This window comes from Vanacampus margaritifer, chromosome 1, assembly GCF_051991255.1.
Source record: "Vanacampus margaritifer isolate UIUO_Vmar chromosome 1, RoL_Vmar_1.0, whole genome shotgun sequence".
Classification (NCBI taxonomy): domain Eukaryota; kingdom Metazoa; phylum Chordata; class Actinopteri; order Syngnathiformes; family Syngnathidae; genus Vanacampus; species Vanacampus margaritifer.
The window spans coordinates 20,294,376-20,315,876 of record NC_135432.1 but is presented as its reverse complement, the minus strand read 5'-3'; the positions used below and the strand labels follow the sequence as shown (position 1 = coordinate 20,315,876).

General features: G+C 42.0%; 2 protein-coding genes and 3 non-coding genes across 6 annotated transcripts; 4 read left to right on the top strand and 1 right to left on the bottom strand.

Moving 5' to 3' along the window:
* Window positions 1-3: 3 nt before the first annotated feature.
* LOC144061217 (ER membrane protein complex subunit 3) lies at window positions 4-2,960 on the bottom strand. The gene is made up of 9 exons (XM_077581450.1): window positions 2,809-2,960; window positions 1,967-2,150; window positions 1,776-1,833; window positions 1,500-1,593; window positions 1,283-1,387; window positions 1,127-1,208; window positions 808-887; window positions 653-735; window positions 4-567 (listed from the first exon to the last, which is right to left on the bottom strand). The coding sequence occupies exons 2-9, from the start codon at window positions 2,119-2,121 to the stop codon at window positions 439-441; spliced, it is 786 nt and encodes a 261-aa protein (XP_077437576.1). The 5' UTR covers window positions 2,122-2,150; window positions 2,809-2,960; the 3' UTR covers window positions 4-438.
* A 122-nt stretch (window positions 2,961-3,082) lies between these two features.
* trnas-aga (transfer RNA serine (anticodon AGA)) lies at window positions 3,083-3,164 on the top strand. Its single transcript has one exon. It is a non-coding gene; the product is annotated as a tRNA-Ser (tRNA).
* A 401-nt stretch (window positions 3,165-3,565) lies between these two features.
* On the top strand, window positions 3,566-20,169 carry LOC144062133 (putative N-acetyltransferase family 8 member 5). 2 transcript variants are annotated; one of them, XM_077583149.1, is made up of 2 exons: window positions 3,566-3,690; window positions 19,237-20,169. In XM_077583149.1, exon 2 carries the CDS (start codon window positions 19,284-19,286, stop codon window positions 19,974-19,976), a length of 693 nt encoding a protein of 230 aa, XP_077439275.1. In that variant the 5' UTR covers window positions 3,566-3,690; window positions 19,237-19,283; the 3' UTR covers window positions 19,977-20,169. The 2 variants fall into 2 exon arrangements, with proteins under 2 accessions (XP_077439275.1, XP_077439266.1); XM_077583140.1 differs by lacking the exon at window positions 3,566-3,690 and adding an exon at window positions 18,890-18,964.
* trnak-cuu (transfer RNA lysine (anticodon CUU)) lies at window positions 5,011-5,084 on the top strand. The gene has a single exon. It is a non-coding gene; the product is annotated as a tRNA-Lys (tRNA).
* Window positions 5,784-5,856, top strand: trnaq-cug (transfer RNA glutamine (anticodon CUG)). Its single transcript has one exon. It is a non-coding gene; the product is annotated as a tRNA-Gln (tRNA).
* Window positions 20,170-21,501: the final 1,332 nt, after the last annotated feature.

Sequence of the window (21,501 nt, the reverse complement as noted above, 5' to 3'; positions counted from 1 at the left end):
GTGTTAAAACTGAAAACCTTTATTTATAAATGAAGGATTTTAAAAACAAGAAAACGTTGATAATCTTGAGTGGTAAAAAGCTTCAAGAATGTGGCTGGGCAAACTTTTGGGCTCGACCAAATTAGATTTCATAACAGATGGGCTAGCTCATTCTTGGATGTTTTTTTTATACCAATTTTTTCTCATGTTGATTTAATTAATAAAGCTCTTGATAAAAATGAACTCTAGATCATTTAATAACTTCATTCATAATGTAATTTTAACTGAATAAATTCATTTATATTTACAATAAATTAAATAGTAAGTTTGAATTTTTTGTCCTCACTAAGATATTTGACAATCATTTGTTAGAAGAAAAGGGCTGAACACTTGCAGCAAAAGGACTTTTTGACATAACCCCCCCGCAGACAATTTGCCCAGCCGTTCTAGCGCAGACTCCTAAAACACAGCGGACGTGAGGTCCTGGCTGAAGACGCCTGCGAAGTTGAGCTCTCGGGCCATGAGCTCGTCCTCCACGTTTTCCAGCGCCCACTTGTGCTCCACAATCTCCAGCGCCTCCCACTCGCTCTGCAAGCAACCAGTCGACAGATGAGGAAAAACCGCCAGGAGAAGACCCCCCCCCCCCCCCCGCCAAATAAAAACAACACATCACTTTAAAAGCCTTGTTGGGGTCCGGGGGCATGGCCATGGCGGCGCCCGTCATCTGGTCTTGCATGACGCGCGATTGATCGGCAGCTGTGAGGAACGAAGGGAGTCAACGTTGAAATACGCCGGGTGCGCTTTACTGGTGCGCGCGCGAAGACGAACCGTTGTCTTGTCCCAGGATGAGGCTGTACATGCTCCTCAGGCCAAACACGTTGAGGAAGTACCAGGAGGCAGAGCTCACCCTGCATGTCACAGAAATAACAAACTCAGGAGTTCATAGGAGGTCCCATTAAATTCACCTGGATAGGTTATACTTCATTGAAATGACATTTTGATTAGTGCAAGGCTTGAAATAACTTCTTTGTGGAGCAGTTTCTCCCCCCCCAAAATGGACCTCATTAACTTTCAGCTTTAATTTAGATTTGCAATGCAAACCTTATTTCAAGCCTCACAGTGTATTTGTAGCGATTGCCGTACGAACCAGGAAGCATCCAGCGTGAGCAGGTCAATGCCGCGCTGCAACATGGGCTTGAACCTCAGCGTCAGTGGGAATGGAACCTTGGCTAGGGTGGAGGAAAAGGGTTGGCTTGGGTGGTTTGTTCGACATGGAGGAAACACATGTAGCGGTGGAGCTGACTTATGACGAATCCAGAGAAGGCCCAGTTGATCCAGCCACCGATCACGATCATGGGCAGCACGTTGGTCAGGTTTCCTTTCATCATGTCTGTCAGCATGCTTGTGTCTGCAAACACGCATGAGCGGTGTTGGTATCATGACACGGGTGTCGGGAAAAAATAACTTTGTTGGAATGATTTCATTGTCATTTGCTTTTTCTATGAGAAATGGAGAAAAACCTGTCATTGGGTTTTTGGGCACCACCTTCCTCTTGACATTCTTGAAGAAGCCCGTTTCTGTATTGTTGAAGTAGTGCTTTCTCATTGTGAATGACTACACACATGGACACACAAATTGCATTCATGGCTTTCCCATAAAGCTGCTTGAGCATTTATTTGAGATCCTGAAATGTTTTAATAGCACATGGACCTTAAGCTCAAACAGTTTTTCATACACGTCAGGGAGGAAAAGCATAAGGAAAGAACTAGTGTGCTGTGATATGAGCAGCCGTTCACCTGTCTCGGGATATATTTGCCATTCTCTCTTAGGATGCGACTGCGCAGGAGCACCTGACTAAAGGAAGAGACACAAACACACAATCATACTTTCTCACGTTATATTTCGAGCTTGGTGACAGAACAAAGTGAACTCGCAAGACAAGGTTGCTCTTGTAGCGCAGCGAGAAAATATCAGCGTCTTATCCAACCTGTCGGAAAGCTGCTCCAGGTCCACCTTCTTGTCGCTGTGCAGGAGCTGAGTGACGTAATGGCGGATGACGCCCACCAGGAAGGTGATGAAGACGATGGGCAGCACCACCCACAATCGGATGCTCGAGTCCAGCAAGAGCTCTGGGCCGGCCATAGCGCGCTATGCTGACTTGCCTGGACGCTCTGAAACCCAAACAAATCGTCATCAAGAGACTGTTCAAAAATAAAATCAGCAGTCAACGTCACGCCATAAACGTTATTATGGAATAAGAACGTCGCTTCGTCTGTACAAACGCTTCAGATACAACTAGTATGCAACATATCAAAGTCAATTGTTCATAATATGCTCCATTTCAAGTGTAAAAAAAAGTCTAGCTTCATCCCGAGTAGCAGCTTTTTGTTTTAATTGATAAAATATTAATCACGTTTCCCCTCGAAAACGCAGGTCGACAAAGGACGAGGAGTTGCAGTGCAAACTTAGCGACTTCGGGTGTGAAACTCCAATGATAAAAATATGTATACACAATGAAACTTAACACGCCTGTTGTTCAGTACAAAATGTATTGGCAGTGACTGCGCGTTTAAAGTACACATCGCGACACAAACACCAAGCGGTTACATGTTCGGTCGTTGACAGCCAAGCAAGCGCAGACGGACGTTTCTCGACATGCTCGTTAGCATTAGCTCGTCTAGGTAAGCACGCTTATTCTTGTGTAGGTCGTTTTAATACGCCTTTTCCTCAACATTCGCCTTCGTTCCCCAAGCAACCACATTTTGGTTTGTGTGGATCAAGATAATATTCCACAAAATAGAAAGCAGTCGACCGCGACAGACAACTTACCACATGAATGAAGTTCAACTTCAAAACGTTAACTCTAAGCTAAAAGTCACGAAACGAAGAAAAAAAAAAAGAACGGTGACGAAGAAGAACTTCCGGTTCATGAGACAAACGCCAATGATATAAATATGTATACACAAATAAATATTTTTATATGTCAGAACAAAGAAACATGTATTGTACACTATTTACACTATTCTATAACTATATTATGCCGTTGATCTCTGACATTATGATTTCTAGAGAAAACAACACTACATCCGTAAGGGTTTACATCGTTGTCGTGGCCGAGTGGTTAAGGCGATGGACTAGAAATCCATTGGGGTCTCCCCGCGCAGGTTCGAATCCTGCCGACAACGTCACTTTTTCATTTTGTTGGATCCCACGGCTGCGTAGCTTTAAATCCTGCCGACAACGACTGTTTTCATTTTATTATTTTGTTATGTATTTATTTTATTATTCAGAAATTTAAGATACACGAGACTGTCGTGTCCAGAGGAGGAAAATGACAAATTACTTAAACCTGTTCGGTGGGTTCAACCGGCCTGCAGGAGGTTTGAAAGTGGAAAAAATGGCAGGTTTCCTTCTTCAACTTTTAAAATACTTCTCACCACCTTTCAGTTTGATTAATAGTGCTTAGTTTAGTCCAACAGTCAGTTTAGTATTTGAGAATTGTTATGTACAAAGGTATTCCTTTTTTTTTTAAGTGATGGTACCTGCAGAAACTGACCACAGGGAGTCACTGTGCCTCCAACAGTGAAATCAAACAAGTGACCATTGCCAGAAAGAAGTCAAGTCAGTCGGGCTCGCGGCACCAAAACACGTGATCAATGAACGGTGAAGAAAATGCATCGTGACAAGCACGAGACTGAAGTGGAAGTCTTGGTGAGCGTGGTCTTCTTTTACCTTTGTTCTTCAGTGTGAGCATATCAACGGGATCTCATCTGTGGTGCTACAGTGAAGGAACAATTGTGTTTGCCCTTTTGCTTCTGCACGATCGTCCAAATGTCAGGACAGTCAAACAAATCCATGGAGGCACCTGCTGTTTCTCCATTCTGTGCTGCACCTTTTATTCGTTACCAGCCATGGGATCACTTCTCGAAGCAATTCAATGCAGTGTAGCATTAGTTTTGTCCAATCATTTCCCTTATTTGCGGTGATTTTATGTTTGATTTTGAATTTGTGGTTTCATACCATAAATTCAATTCATATCACTGCACTTTGAGAAATGTCTCTAAAATGTCGTCCTCAAGTTCCGGCCAAGTTCCGTTCCTACGCTGGCGATGTAACCCAAATTTCATATTAAGTCGGATTTCACCGTTAAAGTCTATATTTACATCAAAACAGTAATTTTAAAAAACATATTTGCGCGATCCGGAAGATCCAGAACCAATATTTTGTGTTTTTGGCACGGACATTCATTGCTGACGGACGGCAGAGCGGAGCTAATTTTCAAACTTAAACACAGAAATGTGACGCGCCTGATGGCAAGCCGACCTGCTCGATGGACGTCCGTCGCTGGAGGTGACAACAACACAACTTTAAATAACTTTAATGGTGTGATTACTGTATAAAAAATCACGAAAAAGAAGGTGCTATGGATCAGTGTTATTTATGTATTTTAGCAACTTAGCATCTGCTAATTCAGCCGCCGCCATCATTCATGCCGTAAAAAGTCTTTTTTTTTTTTTTATTATTCAGTTATTAAATTCAACTGTGCAATATTTATTAAACCGTAGCAGCACAAACAGATGATTTCCCCCAGAGGTGGGAAAATATGTTTTTGTGGATGATTAACATGTCTTTCATGTTGTGAGTTTGCTCTGCATGAAAATTTTACAAATTGCAAGGTGGAAATGGCACCCGTTTGAATACATATTCTGTCCTTGAGAGCATGTGTAAACTCCAGACAGGTATTGAGGCATCTCTACATTCCAAAAAACAGCGTTTTAGATTTATTGACGACTATCAATAGGTGTGGCTGTGAATTTTCCTTTAGTCATGACATAAATGTTGATTAGAATAAACATGAGATCCTTTTGAAATCTCTTAACCGTCACAGTGCAAAATATTTTCTTGCATTTTTAATACGTACTTCAATGGTTAATCATTCCGTTATGTTGTCAATGGTGGTAGTCAAATGTTCAATTTTACTGCTTCCTAGAGCGTTGTCTACATATTTAAAAACAGTACCAAACCAGTAGAACCCCGGTTGGCTCAGTGGGTAGAGCGTTAGACTCTTAATTTCAGGGTTGTTGGTTCAAACCCCACATTGGGTGGTAGTTTGTTTCATGGGATGTTTTATCTAGTCTTAGTCATAGCTTTGTCTACATACTGGAAAACAGCACTGAATCGGTAGAAGCCCACTTAGCTCAGTCAGTAGAGCGTTACACTCTTTGTCTCAGGGTCGTGGGTTCGAGCCCCACATTGGGCTGTAGTTTGTTTCGTGGGAAATGTTGTCTAGTCTTAGTCATCGCTTTGTCTACATATTTAAAAACAGCACCAAACAAGTAGAAACCCAGTTAGCTCAGTCGGTAGAGCATTACACTCTGAATCTCAGCGTCGTGGGTTCCAGCCCCACATTGAGCGGTAGTTTGTTTCGTGGGATATTTTGTCTAGTCTTAGTCATAGCGTGTCTACATATTTAAAGACAGCACTGAACCAGTAGAAACCCAGTTAGCTCAGTCAGTAGAGCGTTACACTTTTCGTCTCAGGGTCTTGGGTTCGAGCCCCACATTGAGCGGTAGTTTGTTTCGTGGGGTATTTTGTCGTCTTAGTCATAGCGTTTTCTACATATTTAAACACAGCACTGAACCAGTAGAAACCCAGTTAGCTTAGTCAGTAGCACATTACACTCTTTGTCTCAGGGTCGTGGGTTCGAGCCCCACATTGGGCTGTAGTTTGTTTCGTGGGAAATGTTGTCTAGTCTTAGTCATCGCTTTGTCTACATATTTAAAAACAGCACCAAACAAGTAGAAACCCAGTTAGCTCAGTCGGTAGAGCATTACACTCTGAATCTCAGCGTCGTGGGTTCCAGCCCCACATTGGGCGGTAGTTTGTTTCGTGGGATATTTTGTCTAGTCTTAGTCATAGCTTTGTCTACATATTTAAAAACAGCACTGACCAGTTAGAAGCCCAGTTAGCTCAGTCGGTAGAGCATTAGACTCTTAATCTCAGGGTCGTCGGTTCGAGCCGTCACATAATTGCAAGCAGTCCAGTATAAAAACAAAAAGTCTACGGCACGCTTAGTCATGTCGGTCGCATGTGCGCACTCACAAATCTCCTATCATATAATTAATGTTATTGCTTGCCTTTCCAGATATTCATAATAATCACTGTCTAGCACAGAGGTGGGCAATCTCGGTCCTCGAGGGCCGGAGTCCTGCAGGTTTTGTAGGTTTCTCACTTCCAACACAAGCTGATTCCAATCAACAGGATCGTTATCAGGCTTATGCAGAGCTTGCTGATGAGCTGATCATATATCAGCTGTGTTGGAGAAGGGCAACACGCAAAACCTGCAGGACTGCGGCCCTCGATGCCCACCTCTGGTCTAGCACAATAGAAGTAAACTGGACAAACATAAATAATCCAGAGAAAAAGAAACCCACAGGGCGCTTGTTCGTGCCACTCTAGTTTTTAGTCATATCAGCTACCTTCCACTGTAGAAATAAACAGAACATAGCATTGTGTAATGAAGTGATGGCTCACCTAAATGGGCTGACAGCCAATTGGATAAGTAAGTGGGATTGCAGGCCAGTGGGGGATGTGCCACATTCTCACAAATTCGGTACGAGTCTGCCTTATTGCACTGTACCCACATAGACTTTGAATGATAGAACACAAAGAGGATGACGCACGAGGAGAGAAAAGACGTACGGGCTTCATCGTGAATTGAGATTGTGAGACACAAACCTGATGTTTGCAATCGTTTGAGAAGAGCACAAATGACACGCAGTTGTAATGGCGGTATTATGTTGGAGACTTTTATTAGTTTGTCTATCATGAGTTCAGTCCCTTTGCTTCCTTGGGCAGCCGCTGCGATTTGCTGGGATGCGGCTCATTTCATTACCGTCGATCACGCTGATCAGCCAAGACGGCAAAGAAACCTAATATTGTAGCTAGCATTAAGCATCACAACAATAAGGACAAGTCATCCTGTGTGTGTTTGCAATAAAGAACGGCGAGTGTCCGGGGAACACATTGCTGTCCCGAAGCTAACAGCCTGCGGATTAGGTAAACGTTTGTTTATCTTCATTTATAAATGACTTGCAGTGGAAATCAAGGGAAGCCGGTTTTTAATTCCTACAAAGATGCTCGCTTACAATCTCATAGCCCTCGTGTGTGCAGCTTTATAACATTGAATTTCCATTTTCGCCACAAAAAAAAATGGAGTAAGCTTGTCAATATATGAAAGAGTTGCAAATATTTCTATGAATATCATTACCAGTGGCTACATTTCTTTGTACAAAGAAGAGGAAAAAACGTTTCGATAGAACATAAAAGCTTTGAGGAGAGAGTTCAGAGTGCACAAAACCTAAAAGAAGAAGCCAGACCAAGGAAGGATCTACGTAAACCGCCACTCCGGAATTTTGTATGTCAGTCACAAATGCTTAGACATGAACCCACAAAATCGACAAGATGCCTCCGCTCATAGAAGGAAAGTAGCTACTGTACGTTCAAGACTGTTGTGTTTCAATTTTATCGGAAACATGGCTGAGGTTGCCAACAGGGCTACACAGCTGGCAGGCCACTTGCTGATGACTGTAACAAAAACAACAACCTGGTGAGACAAAAAAGTTGTGCCCATACATTCATTGCTAGATTCCTTGCAATGTAAAGCGACAATCCGATCATGATTCATAATGTAAATGTTGAAAAATGAGTAAATGTGCCAAAACAACTTCTACTCAACGATCAAATGTTAAAATCGTGAACAGACCACATTCATCCTTTAGCGTTTCTACTGGACGAGTAACTTCAGTTTACTTTTTGAGTAAAAACTATGCTTTATTAAGCTTGTTAGCATTCATTCATTAGCGTATTTACTTTAGAGAGTATTAGAGAGGATTCACTTAAAAATCGCTTTATAAACCTGTTTTGTTTGTTTGTTTCTAGCTTGTCAATCATACTTCTTGCGTATGTGCCCCGAATACGTAGCTTAGCTCTAGCGTAACAGTGTTTACAAGCGCAGCGGTGGCATAGCTACCGTAGCTAGCTCCTCACGTGTGTGTGTGTGTTCATAGTTGACCAACAATGGCAAAGAAGGATGCAGGACCACTGAGCCGCAAAAGAAAGACCCTTTTTGAGGTTGCTGAACTCCATAGACAAGGACTGAAAGAGCGACGCCAAACAAAAGTCATTTTGGGCGAGTCTTTTTAGCGACGACGTGCGCTAAAGCAGCAGAGAGGTCTGAACATCGGATGCTTTGGTTGCTAAGTTTCTACTGGACAAGTAACCTCAGTTGACTTTTTGAGCAAAAACGATACTTTATGAAGCTTGTTAAACATGTCAAGTTGACGATTTGTTTATTGATGCTAACTTTACTGCGTAAAAAGCAGGGAGAAGGTTGGGTTTTTACGCATGCGCACTATGGCTAATCCTCTCTATACCTTTAAAAGCTAGTGTTTGGAAGCATTTCTGGTGAAATGAAAAGGGCATTGACAAAACCTACTTCATATGTAAGGCACCTAAAACAAAATGTAAGTCCACTACTGTCATACGAATGCATCTCACAAGCTTCAACCCCGGGTTAGAGAAGAAGATTCCAACCAATGCTAGCACTAGCATAGCCCTCTCGCTATCGTCTGACACAAACGCATCCCGGTGTTTGGGAATCAAAAAATGTGAATGAACAGCCAGGTGAAGTCAATCCTCATAACGCCAGACCTGAAATGAGGAATAGGAAAACCAGATCTGACTACAGGCTAGACAAATGGTGAATAACAAATCTTTTGAGTTTTGATGGAGAAGTTAACTCTAACTTTGCTTAATGACAATGTCGTGATGACGCCGGAACATTCAGTCAGGTTGCATCGGCGAAGCTGATGACCTCTGGGTGGCTCCAGCTAGCCAATCGAAAAGTCCACATGTTGCCCCACAATATTCCTCCGATGGCATTTACCGAAGAAAGATGAATACTTTACATTCATCCCAGCTGGATTATGTTGTAGAAAAGATTTTAAAAAGCAGATCAGTCATATTAGCGCCGCGCCGACTCAGCTGTGCTGTCAGCCAATTAGCCTCAATTGATGTTGCAACAACACGCACCGTCGTCATTCTCACATGAGAACTCACTTTTACAGCCGAATAGTATGCTCCAACAGAGGGATAACAAGGACGAATTATGAGTTGTTTGGGTTTTTTAATCACATTTCCTAGTTGCCATTCTAAAAGCATCCTCACCGTGGCTGTAAAATGTTTGCGATTTGCAAAGTGGTGACTGTGTGGTGCACAATTTGAAGTGCATAAAATCAATTATTTGGACAGGTGTAAACACAGCAAACAAAACAGCGGGGGGAGCTCAGTAAGTAGCCACGTGTATACAACAAAATACTACTCAAATAATATGGAATTGTGGTCGGGTGGTACATTACAGCCCAGTCGTACCGATCGAGAGGGAAAGTTGTCTGGGTTCTGTTCAAAGTTTCTTTAGAGGAAGTTTTTACGTGCATCTTCCTCGTGTAGTGTTCAGTGTGATTGGATGTAGTGCTATCACTATCGAATATTTTTGAGTATCGATTATTCAATCGATTAATCGACTAATCAGATTCATTTTAATTTTGCATTTAAGTGTTTTACAAAAGCATTTACCCCCCTGATTACTGAATATTAACTAGTGATTGGTGTTTATTTCGTATTTGTTTAGTTAAAAAAAAAGGGATTGATGTTGTACTTTGTTACCAGTTGATATGCTGAAATCAGAGGATTTAGGCAATTTTGAATTTAAAAAAATGGCTCCAAATTAGTACTTGATTATTAAAATACTTGTTGATTAATTTGATAATCGATTAATTTTGACAGCTCTAATTGGATGAATGCAGTGGAACCTGTACGCAACAATTGTGGTTGAGCAGGTGTGTGGTTACAGCCTGGTTCGATTTTGAAAAATGAGTTTTACTTTTCTCAGTGACATGAAAATATATCAGACATGTCACACATGGGCAAAAAATAAAAGCAAAATCGTAATTGACCTTTAGTGCGATCGTAGCCAATGGGGTAGATGCCACGGACTTCCGACTTCCGGGTTTCACACATCAGCATCGTTTCCAAAGCTGATGTGTGAAAACCAGGAAGTCGGAAGTCCCGCCTCCTCCGTGGCAAATAGCCCATAATTCCATAATTGTAGACAGTATTTTGCCATAAAAAATAATTTAAAAACTATTTTGCCACAAATCTAATGTTGCAGTAGTTTGGTTGAGCACACAACTATACAGGTGTGGTTATATAGTGAAAGTAACATTTCAACGTCTCAATTAAAGCGATCCACGCTCACACGCGGCCGTATTTGGCGCCAGTTGCTATGCGACCAAACAAGTGTTTTTTCAGCCCGGTGCCTTTTCCTGCTGGTTTGGACACAATGAAGGCCGCAACTCGCCATTATGAATTTGCCACTGTTTCAATGGAAAACCCTGGATTTTCTCATTAATAAGGACAAGAAGGAGACAAATCAAAGGTAAAAAGAAAAAAGTTGAGGCGTCCACATCCATACACTGGCCTTAATAAACATTGTTGAATTTCAACTCTAAATTCATGCACGGTGTCCAGTCGTGGGTGTAGCACGCCCTTGACCGACGAGAGCTACAGAAAATAGCAGAGCTCAATCTGCATTCTGTAACATTGCTCTCTTCTTGTCACAAGGCAAGCCGGAGTCAGGCTTTTATGCAGAGTGCATTATGGATGTCACATCACATATAATGATTTGATGCACAGAAACACTTTGCACTTGATTCCTGTCTACATTAAATCAAACTGGGGACAGAGTTGGGCAAATGACTTAAAAAAATATATAATAAAAAAAGCCCAAGCATTAAATGAATGTTGAAAACCGTCAGCGAATGGAGTTCTTATAAAAAAAAAAGCATATTACTTTTCATACAGGCCTGCTGCCACTCAGCTGCATTTAAGCAAATGTAGTTGTCCTGGTATGCCGCTTTGTCTATACATTCCGCGACCTCCCCTTGTAAAATGTCTGAAGCCAACGAATCACAAGTAGGCCTACAGATAGCTGATAATCCACCTTAAAGTCTGACTTCAATGTGATATGTCGAGTTTAGTTCACCCTTTCCTTCAAGCAACAATGTCCCTTCATCAGAGGTGGCAAATCCAGGTACAGAAAGTAAAAACCCTGCCACAGTTTGGCTTTAGCCCCTGATGCTAGCTAACTAGCTAGCTCCCTAGTAGGCAGTGGAGTTTGGCTTTAGCCCCCGATGCTAGCTAGCTAGCTAGCTCCCTAGTAGGCAGTGGAGTTTGGCTTTAGCCCTTGATGCTAGCTAGCTAGCTAGCTCCCTAGTAGGCAGTGGAGTTTGGCTTTAGCCCCTGATGCTAGCTAGCTAGCTAGCTCCCTAGTAGGCAGTGGAGTTTGGCTTTAGCCCCCGATGCTAGCTAGCTAGCTAGCTCCCTAGTAGGCAGTGGAGTTTGGCTTTAGCCCCCGATGCTAGCTAGCTAGCTAGCTCCCTAGTAGGCAGTGGAGTTTGGCTTTAGCCCCTGATGCTAGCTAGCTAGCTAGCTCCCTAGTAGGCAGTGGAGTTTGGCTTTAGCCCCTGATGCTAGCTAGCTAGCTAGCTCCCTAGTAGGCAGTGGAGTTTGGCTTCAGCCCCTGATAGCTCCCTAATAGGCGGTGGGTCAATCCCTAACGAGGGAGGACTTCTTTTTTTTTTATGTTAACATCAGCTTCATTTATCAACAAATGAAAAAAAAATCGTTGGCACTCTTATCTCTTGCACATTTTGTATTGATCGGTAACTTTTTGTGGGTTAGCGGCTCCGGCGAACTGCGCGGGCAGCTATGCTCGGGGTCCGTCATACATGACCTCGTTGTGGTTATTGTCCAATGGCACGCTTCAAAATGCGCTCTCTTGGTTTCCGGGTTTAGATAGCGCCTTGACAACCTGTAATGTTTAAGCGCTGTCGTAGTTTATACCTTATGTCTAAATATTACTACACGCATCAACACATAAAATAACACTTTTGTACATCAGTCACTTTCAGAAAGGTAAAATGCGTTGACCGGGAATTGTCCTTATTGTCACTTCTTTTGAAAAGTCATGCCTTTTTTAAATGTAAGGCTTCTCTAACATTAATGTTGAAATGTCATTGTGAACTTTGCACATAATAAATATGACAGACTTTGTTTTTTTCCGCTTGAACAAACAAGGAAAAAAAGAATTCTAATAGTCTGCATAATGTCACAAAAATGAGCTACACAATTACACGCCCACATTTGTTGAAACTGTTTTCTAGCTAACAACACAGAAATGGACTGCTGTATAAATTCGGTGTTTCTGTGGACAGACCAATTGGTACAAAGAGGCAGAAGAGGCTTTGCATAACCTTAAAAACAAAGTTTGTTACATGTTATGCAGATAGCTTATGTTTTCCTAGAGACTGAAAATGAAAATTAGCTTGGACTAATTATAACCATTATAAGTTAGAAGTTACATTTCAGGAATCTTGAGCTTGTTTTTCCTTCACTCGAAAGACACTCTTCTTCTACTGTTACATTTTCTTCTTCTACTCCACTAAAGCAGCAACGGCCAAAGAGGTAACAATATAAGACTAATTATCTTTATGAAAAGACAAACAATTGTTCCTATTTTGGTTCTGAATGCTGAGGGGCCATTTAGCTGCAGGCAACCCCAGAGTTACAAATAAATAATTGAAGAAATAAAATCCCAAGCTAGATTAGTATTCAAATATATAATTGATTTGTATAATTTTCCCTACTGCACACTCAAAGGCTGGTTTTCTGTGATGAATATGTCAAAAATGGCAAAATGTATCTTGCAGCCTTTTTTTTCTACATTTTGAACACATATATATATATTTTTACATAATTTCCTTAAAAGTTTCACGCTATCTCTATCCTGTTATCAGTCTCCCCTTAGTCTTAATTCTGATTTCATTTGGTAGAATTCAAAACACACTTGCTCGCCTCTTGAGCGTGTGTGTTTGTGTTTGCGTGCGATCCTCTTATTTCTGCGATGATGGATTAGTTGAGCTTTGAGGTGAGCCCATGCATCACTTTTGTCTCAGCACACTCCAAAGAAGCAGGCCCATGCAGAATTGTGATAAGGGGAAATTATTCATCAAAAGAAAGTAACAAGATGTAAGTCCTTCACGTCACAAAAAAAATGTCTGGTTTGATGAGCACTCACAGATAAAAGCACGCCATCGGTATTTCATTGCGCATGTCGAAATGAATTCATGAAATTATGGAAGACATTGGACTAAATGGATATTTGTGCGGTGTTTTTGCACGACACGTGCACTTTGGAGGCAAGTCAGGTTCAATTCCAAAGTTTTTTTGGGGGTGAGTGGGCTGGAGTTGAAGTAGTTTGTTTAAATAATGCCTGCATACGAGGAGGAATTTAATGCATTGGACTCTTAATGCGACCGCCGTGTGACAAGCATAGCAAGCAGACCAGTTGCGTACGTTTGCTCGTTTCCAAAGCGACTTACTCCGACTCTGACTTTGTTTCGTGACAATGACAAATCAGGACTCAAGTGCTTTTTGGAAATTAAAATGGCTGTAAAAAGCCTCAAGTGGCTCATTTAAAAGTGCGCTCATTTTATTGAATCACAGATTGATTTTGTTTCCGTGCAATGTAATCAATGCAGGAATGTTTCTCTTTACCTGCAAGTAGCCGTGCTCAAAGCACTCAATACTTTTTAGATTTGGAGTTTTGAAATACCATATTTTCATCAGTTGATCTAGCTGCTCTGTCTCTTGCATTCTTGTATAATTTTGCTTATTTATTGTTGACGCATCAGTAGCTACACAATGTATTCGTATTACCAATTAGGGTTTACGGGTTGGAATCGCAGAGTATTATATATTATTTATCACAATATATTTCCAACGATACAGATAGTATCAACATCCAATGATTGGAAATTTAAAAAGAAAAATAATTAACTCTTTGACTGCCAGACGTTTTCAGAAACGGGATGTCGCCAGTGCCAGCCGATTTAAGCATTTTGACTGATCTTTCAAGGTCCACAGAAAATGTGTTTGGACGATGGAAACACACATACTACCAAATGAAAGATTGAACTCTCATCTTTCATCAGAAAAAAAAGTTTGTTTCTACCTTATTCCGTTTTTCAGTAATCAACAATAGTAAATGGTTAGTTTCACCCAAATGCTCTGTTTTGAAACAAAATACGGAGAAATCAAGCTTTTTGTGAAACGATATTATTTCATGCACTCTAGTGAATTTGACACCTTTTTTTTTTCCATGAATGATGCCACAAACACCTAAACAGTGCTTTACTTCTGTAAAACACTACCACCAACAATGAAAAAGTGTTTTTTGATCGCAAAATACGTTTATTTACATTCAACAGTGTAACAATTTGACAAAACAATTTGGCAAACTATTTACAAATGTGTGCAACCGTGGTACTATTTAAAATTGTGTGGATGTTTCAAATACAGTTTTTCTTTTTGTGTAACACTCCCCTGCGTGCAAGTGGACGCAGCAGGATTTGCACAACAGATTAGTTTCACTGCGATGGCCCCTTAGCGTGCAGACAATACACTTTCTTGCTGGCTTTTTTTTCCGGGGAATAGCAAGTATATACTACAGTGTGTGTTTGGCCATGTTGCCATCAAGTCTACTCTCAGGATCATGATACGGTGACGTTACGGTGATGTTACGTCTGGCTTCCTCATGTCCTTCAGTTCCTATACCGGGTGGTAAGAGATGTTCTGATCCATCTTATCCACTCCATTCATGATGGCATCGTAGTCCAGAACCAGTGTCTTCTCTGTGATCAGACTTTACCCACTCCTCCGATGAATATGCATTGGACTCGGGGTACTCTTCATCGTCCGATTGAACGTCCGCCTGTGCAGAAGTGCTCGGTTGTGCACCGCGTTTTCCGGCGTTAGCATCGCTAGCCGGTGAGGCTTTACGACGTGATCATAGCCGTCGCGTCAACGCTTCCAACTTCGGCGTCACCCTCGGAGTCACCATCATCATCATCATCGTCGTCATCAATGTGCTCTTTAGCATTGGTCGATGCTTTTCGTCTTTGAAAAAAATGCTCAAGCGTGAGCTGCTTGCAACCGGTCGCCATTTTCGCCTCCCCAGCCATTCTCCCCTCAACACTCTAGCTCCGCCTCACGTCTTCTACTGACGCCTACCCAATCTTGTCCAAAGAGAGTCATCGCTGCCATCTAGGGGCCAAAAATAGTCATTATACTAACTAGATCTGCTTGATACTTTCAGCACAGCTGGCCAAGGCTTTCCTCCACACGTTTAAAAAAAAAACAAAAAAAAACAGTGAACGTCTTTAAACGTCTTTGGCAGTCCACGTTGGATTTTACTAAACGTTATTTAACGTTTTTGGCAGTCTAAGAGTTAAAAGGAATCAAGGGTATTTGATTTCCCCTTCTGCGTAAGGTCACATGACCTCTTAAAGGGATACTTGACTCATTGAGCCGTTTGATCCAGTAAAAAGTTAATACTTTGTCAAGAATGAATGTCATTATTTTTCATGTATAGCTAATTTAATATTTTAAAATCCTAATTTTTCCACTTGCTGTCGACTGAGGATGACATCACCTGTGCTGAGGAAGTAGGTAACGACCAATCATGGCTCAGTTTGCTGACCGAAACCCAGAAAACAGGTGAGCCATGATTGGTCGTTACCTACTTCCTCAGCACAGGTGATGTCATCTTCAGTTGACAGCAAGTGGAAAAATTAGGATTTTTGTTTGTTTGTTTTTTAAAGTTATTCGTTGTACAAGAATAATAATGAAGTTATCAAATTTATTCTGAAAGCCTCTGGCCAATAGTTTTCAGACTGGATTCGGGTTCCAATTTCCCACCCTCTGTCTACGGATATGACATCATGTGCGCATTGTGTACGTGAAGATGGGTGTGTGCTGTTTGTGGCAGTAGCGATTTGAAATGGAATTTTCTGCATTCATAGCTTTCAGTAACCTCATGTGTCAAAGATCATAGGGTTGAAAAAAAAACACACTTCTATATCATGGTGCTTGCGCAACCATGGTTCACTATATTCATAGTGTGCTCTGGTGTGAATTCAGTGTATCAGTTCAGTGCATCAGTGTTGTCTGCAGCCTCTCCACACAAAGTAGTAGTAGTTCAAGTGTCTGGAAAACCATCGCACCAACATCCCTGAATTGCAGCCTCGAGAGGCGCCATCCTTCGCCTTGGATGGAGGCGACGTTTTGGGATGCACCAGCTTCCTTGAGGTTTCCAGTTTGCATCATAACGTGGTCTCACCTTGACCTTAATATCACGATGCTAGGTGGCCACATGCTATCGTGACAAAATGTCACATATTAACATACATTTGAAGACCCTCATGATGTTTAATTTATCTGGCATCACAGGAGATAAGTGCTTTAAAACATGGATCCAATTTTAAATGAGTCATAACTGCAAGATTTTCATGCAGCATTATGTCTTACCAATGTCACTGTTGATACAGTAATTGTAGACCAGCATCAAATAATCAATACTTGTATTAAATATCAATAACAATTTCCACTTCTAGTAATAACCTATGACTTCATTAGATATTTTGTGTTCTCTGTTTTGTCATCTTGAAACCGTTTTCATGCTTGAGTAAAGTTGGCCATCAAATGGTTTTGATATGTGGGAGGTCGGAAACTTTACAGGTGAGCTTAATTACTGTAGACTTAAAACTTTTGAATGCCATGTCCAACAGTTCAATGTTTTCTTGTTAGGAAATGTATAGTATTTACTCTGGCGCAGGAAAATAAAGATTGATTTGATTTATTGTACTAAATTATTAATTTGACAGATTAATTAATTTTAATTAATAACTCATTCACTTCCATTGACGGCTATAGACCATCATCATTTTAACTATTTCTATGAGTTAAATTTTTTTACCCACTTTAGTTAACAAGAGAATGAAAACCTAGAATTTTTTGTGACATTTGTGATTAATCGTGAGTTAACTAGTGAAGTCATGCGATTAATAACAATTAAAAATTTTAATCGACTGATGCCCCTAATTTTTTAATAATCTTTTCTTTTTTTTCTAACCACATCAGGCGATTACATTTTTTAATTGTAATTAATTGCATGACTTCAATAGTTAACTCACAATTAATCAAAAAATGTATATCTGTTCTAAATGCACAATAAAAAAAATTCTAGGTTTTCATACTCTTGTTAAAAAAAGTAGAAAAAATGTTAAACTAATAGAAATGGTTGAAATGAATTTTTGACATCTATAGCCGTCAATGGCAGTGAATGAGATAATTGATTAATAGGTGCAATAAGTCATGGTAATGAAAATAGCGTTTTGGAGCCTAAAATTGCCACTGCGTTTTAGGCTATATATATATATATACTGTACATAAGTTTAGCATGTTTGAACATTTGGCATGGGTGTTCCAGCTAACCAAGGGCATTTTCTTTTAAATATCTGAAAGTCGGTCTAAGCAAGGAAGCTAGTCGCTACGTTCACACTTCAGGCGAATGCGACCCAGATCGGATTTTTTTTTGCCTAAATGCGACCTGTATTTGATGTCTGAACGGCTCAATTCAGACTTTTTCATATCCGACCTGGGTCACTTTCATATGTGGTCCTAGATGGGATACGTATCCGAATTTTTGCAATGTGACCGCGGTCTGAACGGCCAGGTTGCAAATATCCGACCTCGACGTCATCAAAAGTCCAATATGCGCTCCGCGGGGGCATTAAGCTTGATTTATGCTTGACGCATCCGCGAGGTCCGCACGGCTCGGGAGACGTGACGTCATCGTTAGGGAGAAAAAAAAGGAGAGGTCTCCGTGAGATGAGACGCTTGAACAGGCTTGCCTCATTTTCACAAAATATTATTTCTACCTCCTCCTGCATCTCCTCTGTAGATATGAGATGGTAAAAATATGAACCCCGTCGACGGATTTATAAAAGTCCGTGGCCTGACCCGCTGGACCGTACGTATTTACTTCCGCAAACACAACGTTGTGAGTGACGTATCTTCTTCTGCGCATGCGGGTCACTTTGGGGACGCATTACGTCCACACAGCAGACAGACTGAGGTCGCAATCAACAGGTAATGTGCACACTTACTCCCAAAAATTGGAATTGAGCATTAAGACCTGCAGTGTGAACGTAGCCTTAGACTACTAAACTTGAGCTGGGCGCAAAAATCTGTCCCATTTTTATAGTTTTTGGCATGACCCAGCCAGGGATTGAACTCACAACCTCCCAGTCTGAGGGGTGACACTTTACCACTAGGCCACTGAGCTCGTTTTTGTCATAGTTTATTTTCAAGGCAATGCCTGCTGTGCATATTACAATGCTGTGCATTATGAGATTGCTCGAGACACGTTGGCCCTCGCAGCGCTGCCACATCCATGAAGGACTCTGCTGCTTTAAGCACGTCTAAAGGCCGTTCTTCTCACAGGAGAAAATTAGATCACACGAGAGAGAGGCCCTATTGCAGAAGACGTGAACCCTGTCACCATGCGTGTGTCACCATTTCAAGTTTGCGTTCACTTTGGTGTGTGGGAGGAAAGGGCTGTACCTAACATTAATTCTCGGAGGGGAAAAAAAAGCACGAACAAACTGAATTCACATCAGGCTTTAATTTCATCGGGATTTGCGCTCATCCTCCTTGACTGCAGAGTTCGTCAGCTGAGATAATTAAGTTTGGAAAGATATCCCATCATCCAAACAACACTGTGATTTATTTGATTTGAAGCGTGTCCACTCAGGCAGCCGTTTCATTTGATGATCTCAATGTGTGGTTGTGTTTGGAGGGAGGTGTAAGAGGGATTTGTTGGGAGTCATTTACATCCCCTCTGTGATTGGCTGATTAGCCGTAGCTTAAGTTTGGGGGCAAGCACAGCGTTGAGAAGTTCATAGTGCACGGAAAACGTAGGACGAGGCAAAAAAAAGAGTCGTCATGGCCCAGAAAAACAACCGTAAGTTTTCTTGAATTTGTTGATGAGAGCAGGAATGACATTGTGGAATTGTGTGAAGTGTTTTTGGTCTTGTTACACCGTCACAAGATCCGATAGTAAACAATCCTGATTTGAGTTGTGCTGTTTTCAAATGTAAATATTTGCACTATCCATTCATAGTAGAACAAGCGTGCCGTTCTCAGGTTACATATCAGAAAATCCGTCAGGAATGTTGTCCAAGCTGCACATCGATTATCCTCGCTGAGCTCTTACCCCTGCTTCCCTCCTTCCAGTCCAGCTCACCATCAGGGAATACCGCCCCTCCGATCACCGTGTGGTCATGGAGTTGTTTTGTGACGGCGTCCGCGAGAACATATACCCGGCCTTCTTCAAGTCCATGAGCCACCCGGACCACGTGGGTGTGGCGCTCAGCATCTCCATGGCTGGCTATGTGCTGGGGGGCAGCTCCTACTTCCAGGCGCTACTTTTCGGCGCGGCCTGGGCGGGGCTCATCTACTTCTGCTGCTACGAGATCTACCAGGGCTACATGCTGAGGAGGCTCAGCACAGACATGGCTGACATCCAAGCCAACTACCTGGAGAATCAGAATCATTTTTTCTGGGTGGCGGAGGCGGGAGACCGAGAACTGTCCAGGGTGGTGGGCATGGTGGCGGTGATCGGGCCAAGGGAAACAGAGGAAGATGAGCGTCGTGACAACTCGAACGGCGGCGTGGGGACAGGATCATCGGCCGACGGGGGCGGCAATAGCAGCGAGATGACCCACTTGGTTGTGGCGTTTCCGTGGCGTCGCCGCCAGTTGGGCTCCCAGCTGACCCAGCGGGCGTTGGACTTCTGCAAAGAGCGGCGCTTGGCTCGCCTGGTGATGGATGTCAGCTCGCCACAGACGGGGGCCATCTCTCTGCTCCGGAAGGGCGGCTTTGTTCAGACATCGTCGCACGACAACACACACTCCAATCGCTGGATCTCCAAACTGGCCAGAGTCAGTGTGACGCGCATGGAGAAATTCCTCTAAAAGACTTCAAGACTTCTTCACACCTGGACTGCGCAGCACATTATTGCATTTACATGATGCAAAATACCTTTACTTTGTACTTCCTCAAGTAGTAGTCTCCACTCCATTAGATGCCGTGCCAACTTAATTACCAAATAACTTGACTAAATAAACACATGCCCTCAATTAGACGCCTCCTTTTGTTTCGTCAAGAAAAAAATTAGCGGTTGTAATCTCATTTAGTGACGTGACGCCCCCTTGGGCCACAGTAGACGTCAAACTCTTCAAAGCGGCACTGGATGCGGATGAGGGCGTTCAAATATTATTTGTCAGCATGTTCGTTAGTCTTCAAACCTGTTTTTACAGAAGTTTGCGTACTTGTCTTGGGCCACTGTTAAGACTTTTTAAGCCGCATAAACATAAAAATAAAAACAGAAGGAGAAGAAAAAACACAGAATGGATGTTGTCAAGCAGTTTGTCATGTACATGTTGACTCAGACTTGTCTCGGACTTTGGATTCGCAAAATATTATTATCGTCTCGTCCGAGTCCAACTATGTTTTTATTCCTGAAATCGTCCTCCTTCAAACTTGAAATGAAGTTTTTCAAATGATCAAAATAGATGGCATTTACATTGGCCCCTTGGTAACCATGGCTACAGGGCAGCAAGACATCTGATTGGTTAACCAGACTGCAAGTGCCAAAGCACGCAGTCCTTTTCTTTCAGTCATGTCAGCCAACAGTGGGGTTGTAAAATTTGGTTTTACCAACCATCGAGAACTGGTGTTAGCCAAAACGTCTTTAAAAAACTAACATGAATCAACCTGAAGATTCTGTAAGACAATTCCAGACACATACGAAACCACGTGAAACTTTGTTTGTTACTTGCAGACACACAACAAAAAAGGTAAGCTCCATGTCTTTACATTTTTGAATATGTATTAGGGAAAGAAAATAACAAATTTTCCGGTTTCATAATGATATTTCTCAAAATTTGTGGTTGTGAATATAGTATTTTTCTCATCTGGACTTGGACTCAGACTCTGACCTTGTGGACTCTTACCTGACTTAAACTCGGACCATTGTGACTCTGACTTGACTTGGACTTAAACCTTGTGGACTCAGACTTAACTTGGACTCGGACCTTGTGGGCTCAGACTTAACTTGGACTCGGACCATTGTGACTCTGACTTGACTTGGACTTAAACCTTGTGAACTCAGACTTAACTTGGACTCGGACCATTGTGACGCAGACTTAACTGGGACTCGGACCTTGTGGACTCAACTTAACTTGGACTCAGACCATTGTGACTCTGACTTGACTTGGACTTAAACCTTGTGGATTCAGACTTAACTTGGACTCGGACCATTGTGACACAAACTTAACTGGGACTCGGACCTTGTGGACTCAACTTAATTTGGACTCGGACCTTGTGGGCTCAGACTTAACTTGGACTCGGACCATTGTGACTCTGACTTGACTGGGACTCGGACCTTGTGGACTCAACTTAATTTGGACTCGGACCTTGTGGGCTCAGACTTAACTT

Excerpts from the sequence above, each read along its gene's own strand:
- LOC144061217 (XM_077581450.1), bottom strand. The coding sequence starts at position 2,121 with ATGGCCGGCCCAGAGCTCTTGCTGGACTCGAGCATCCGATTGTGGGTG. Across the intron at positions 1,388-1,499 it reads GCCCAAAAACCCAATGACAG|ACACAAGCATGCTGACAGAC; the intron begins GTTTTTCTCCAT and ends GCGTGTTTGCAG. Across the intron at positions 1,209-1,282 it reads CTTCTCTGGATTCGTCATAA|CCAAGGTTCCATTCCCACTG; the intron begins GTCAGCTCCACC and ends CCTCCACCCTAG.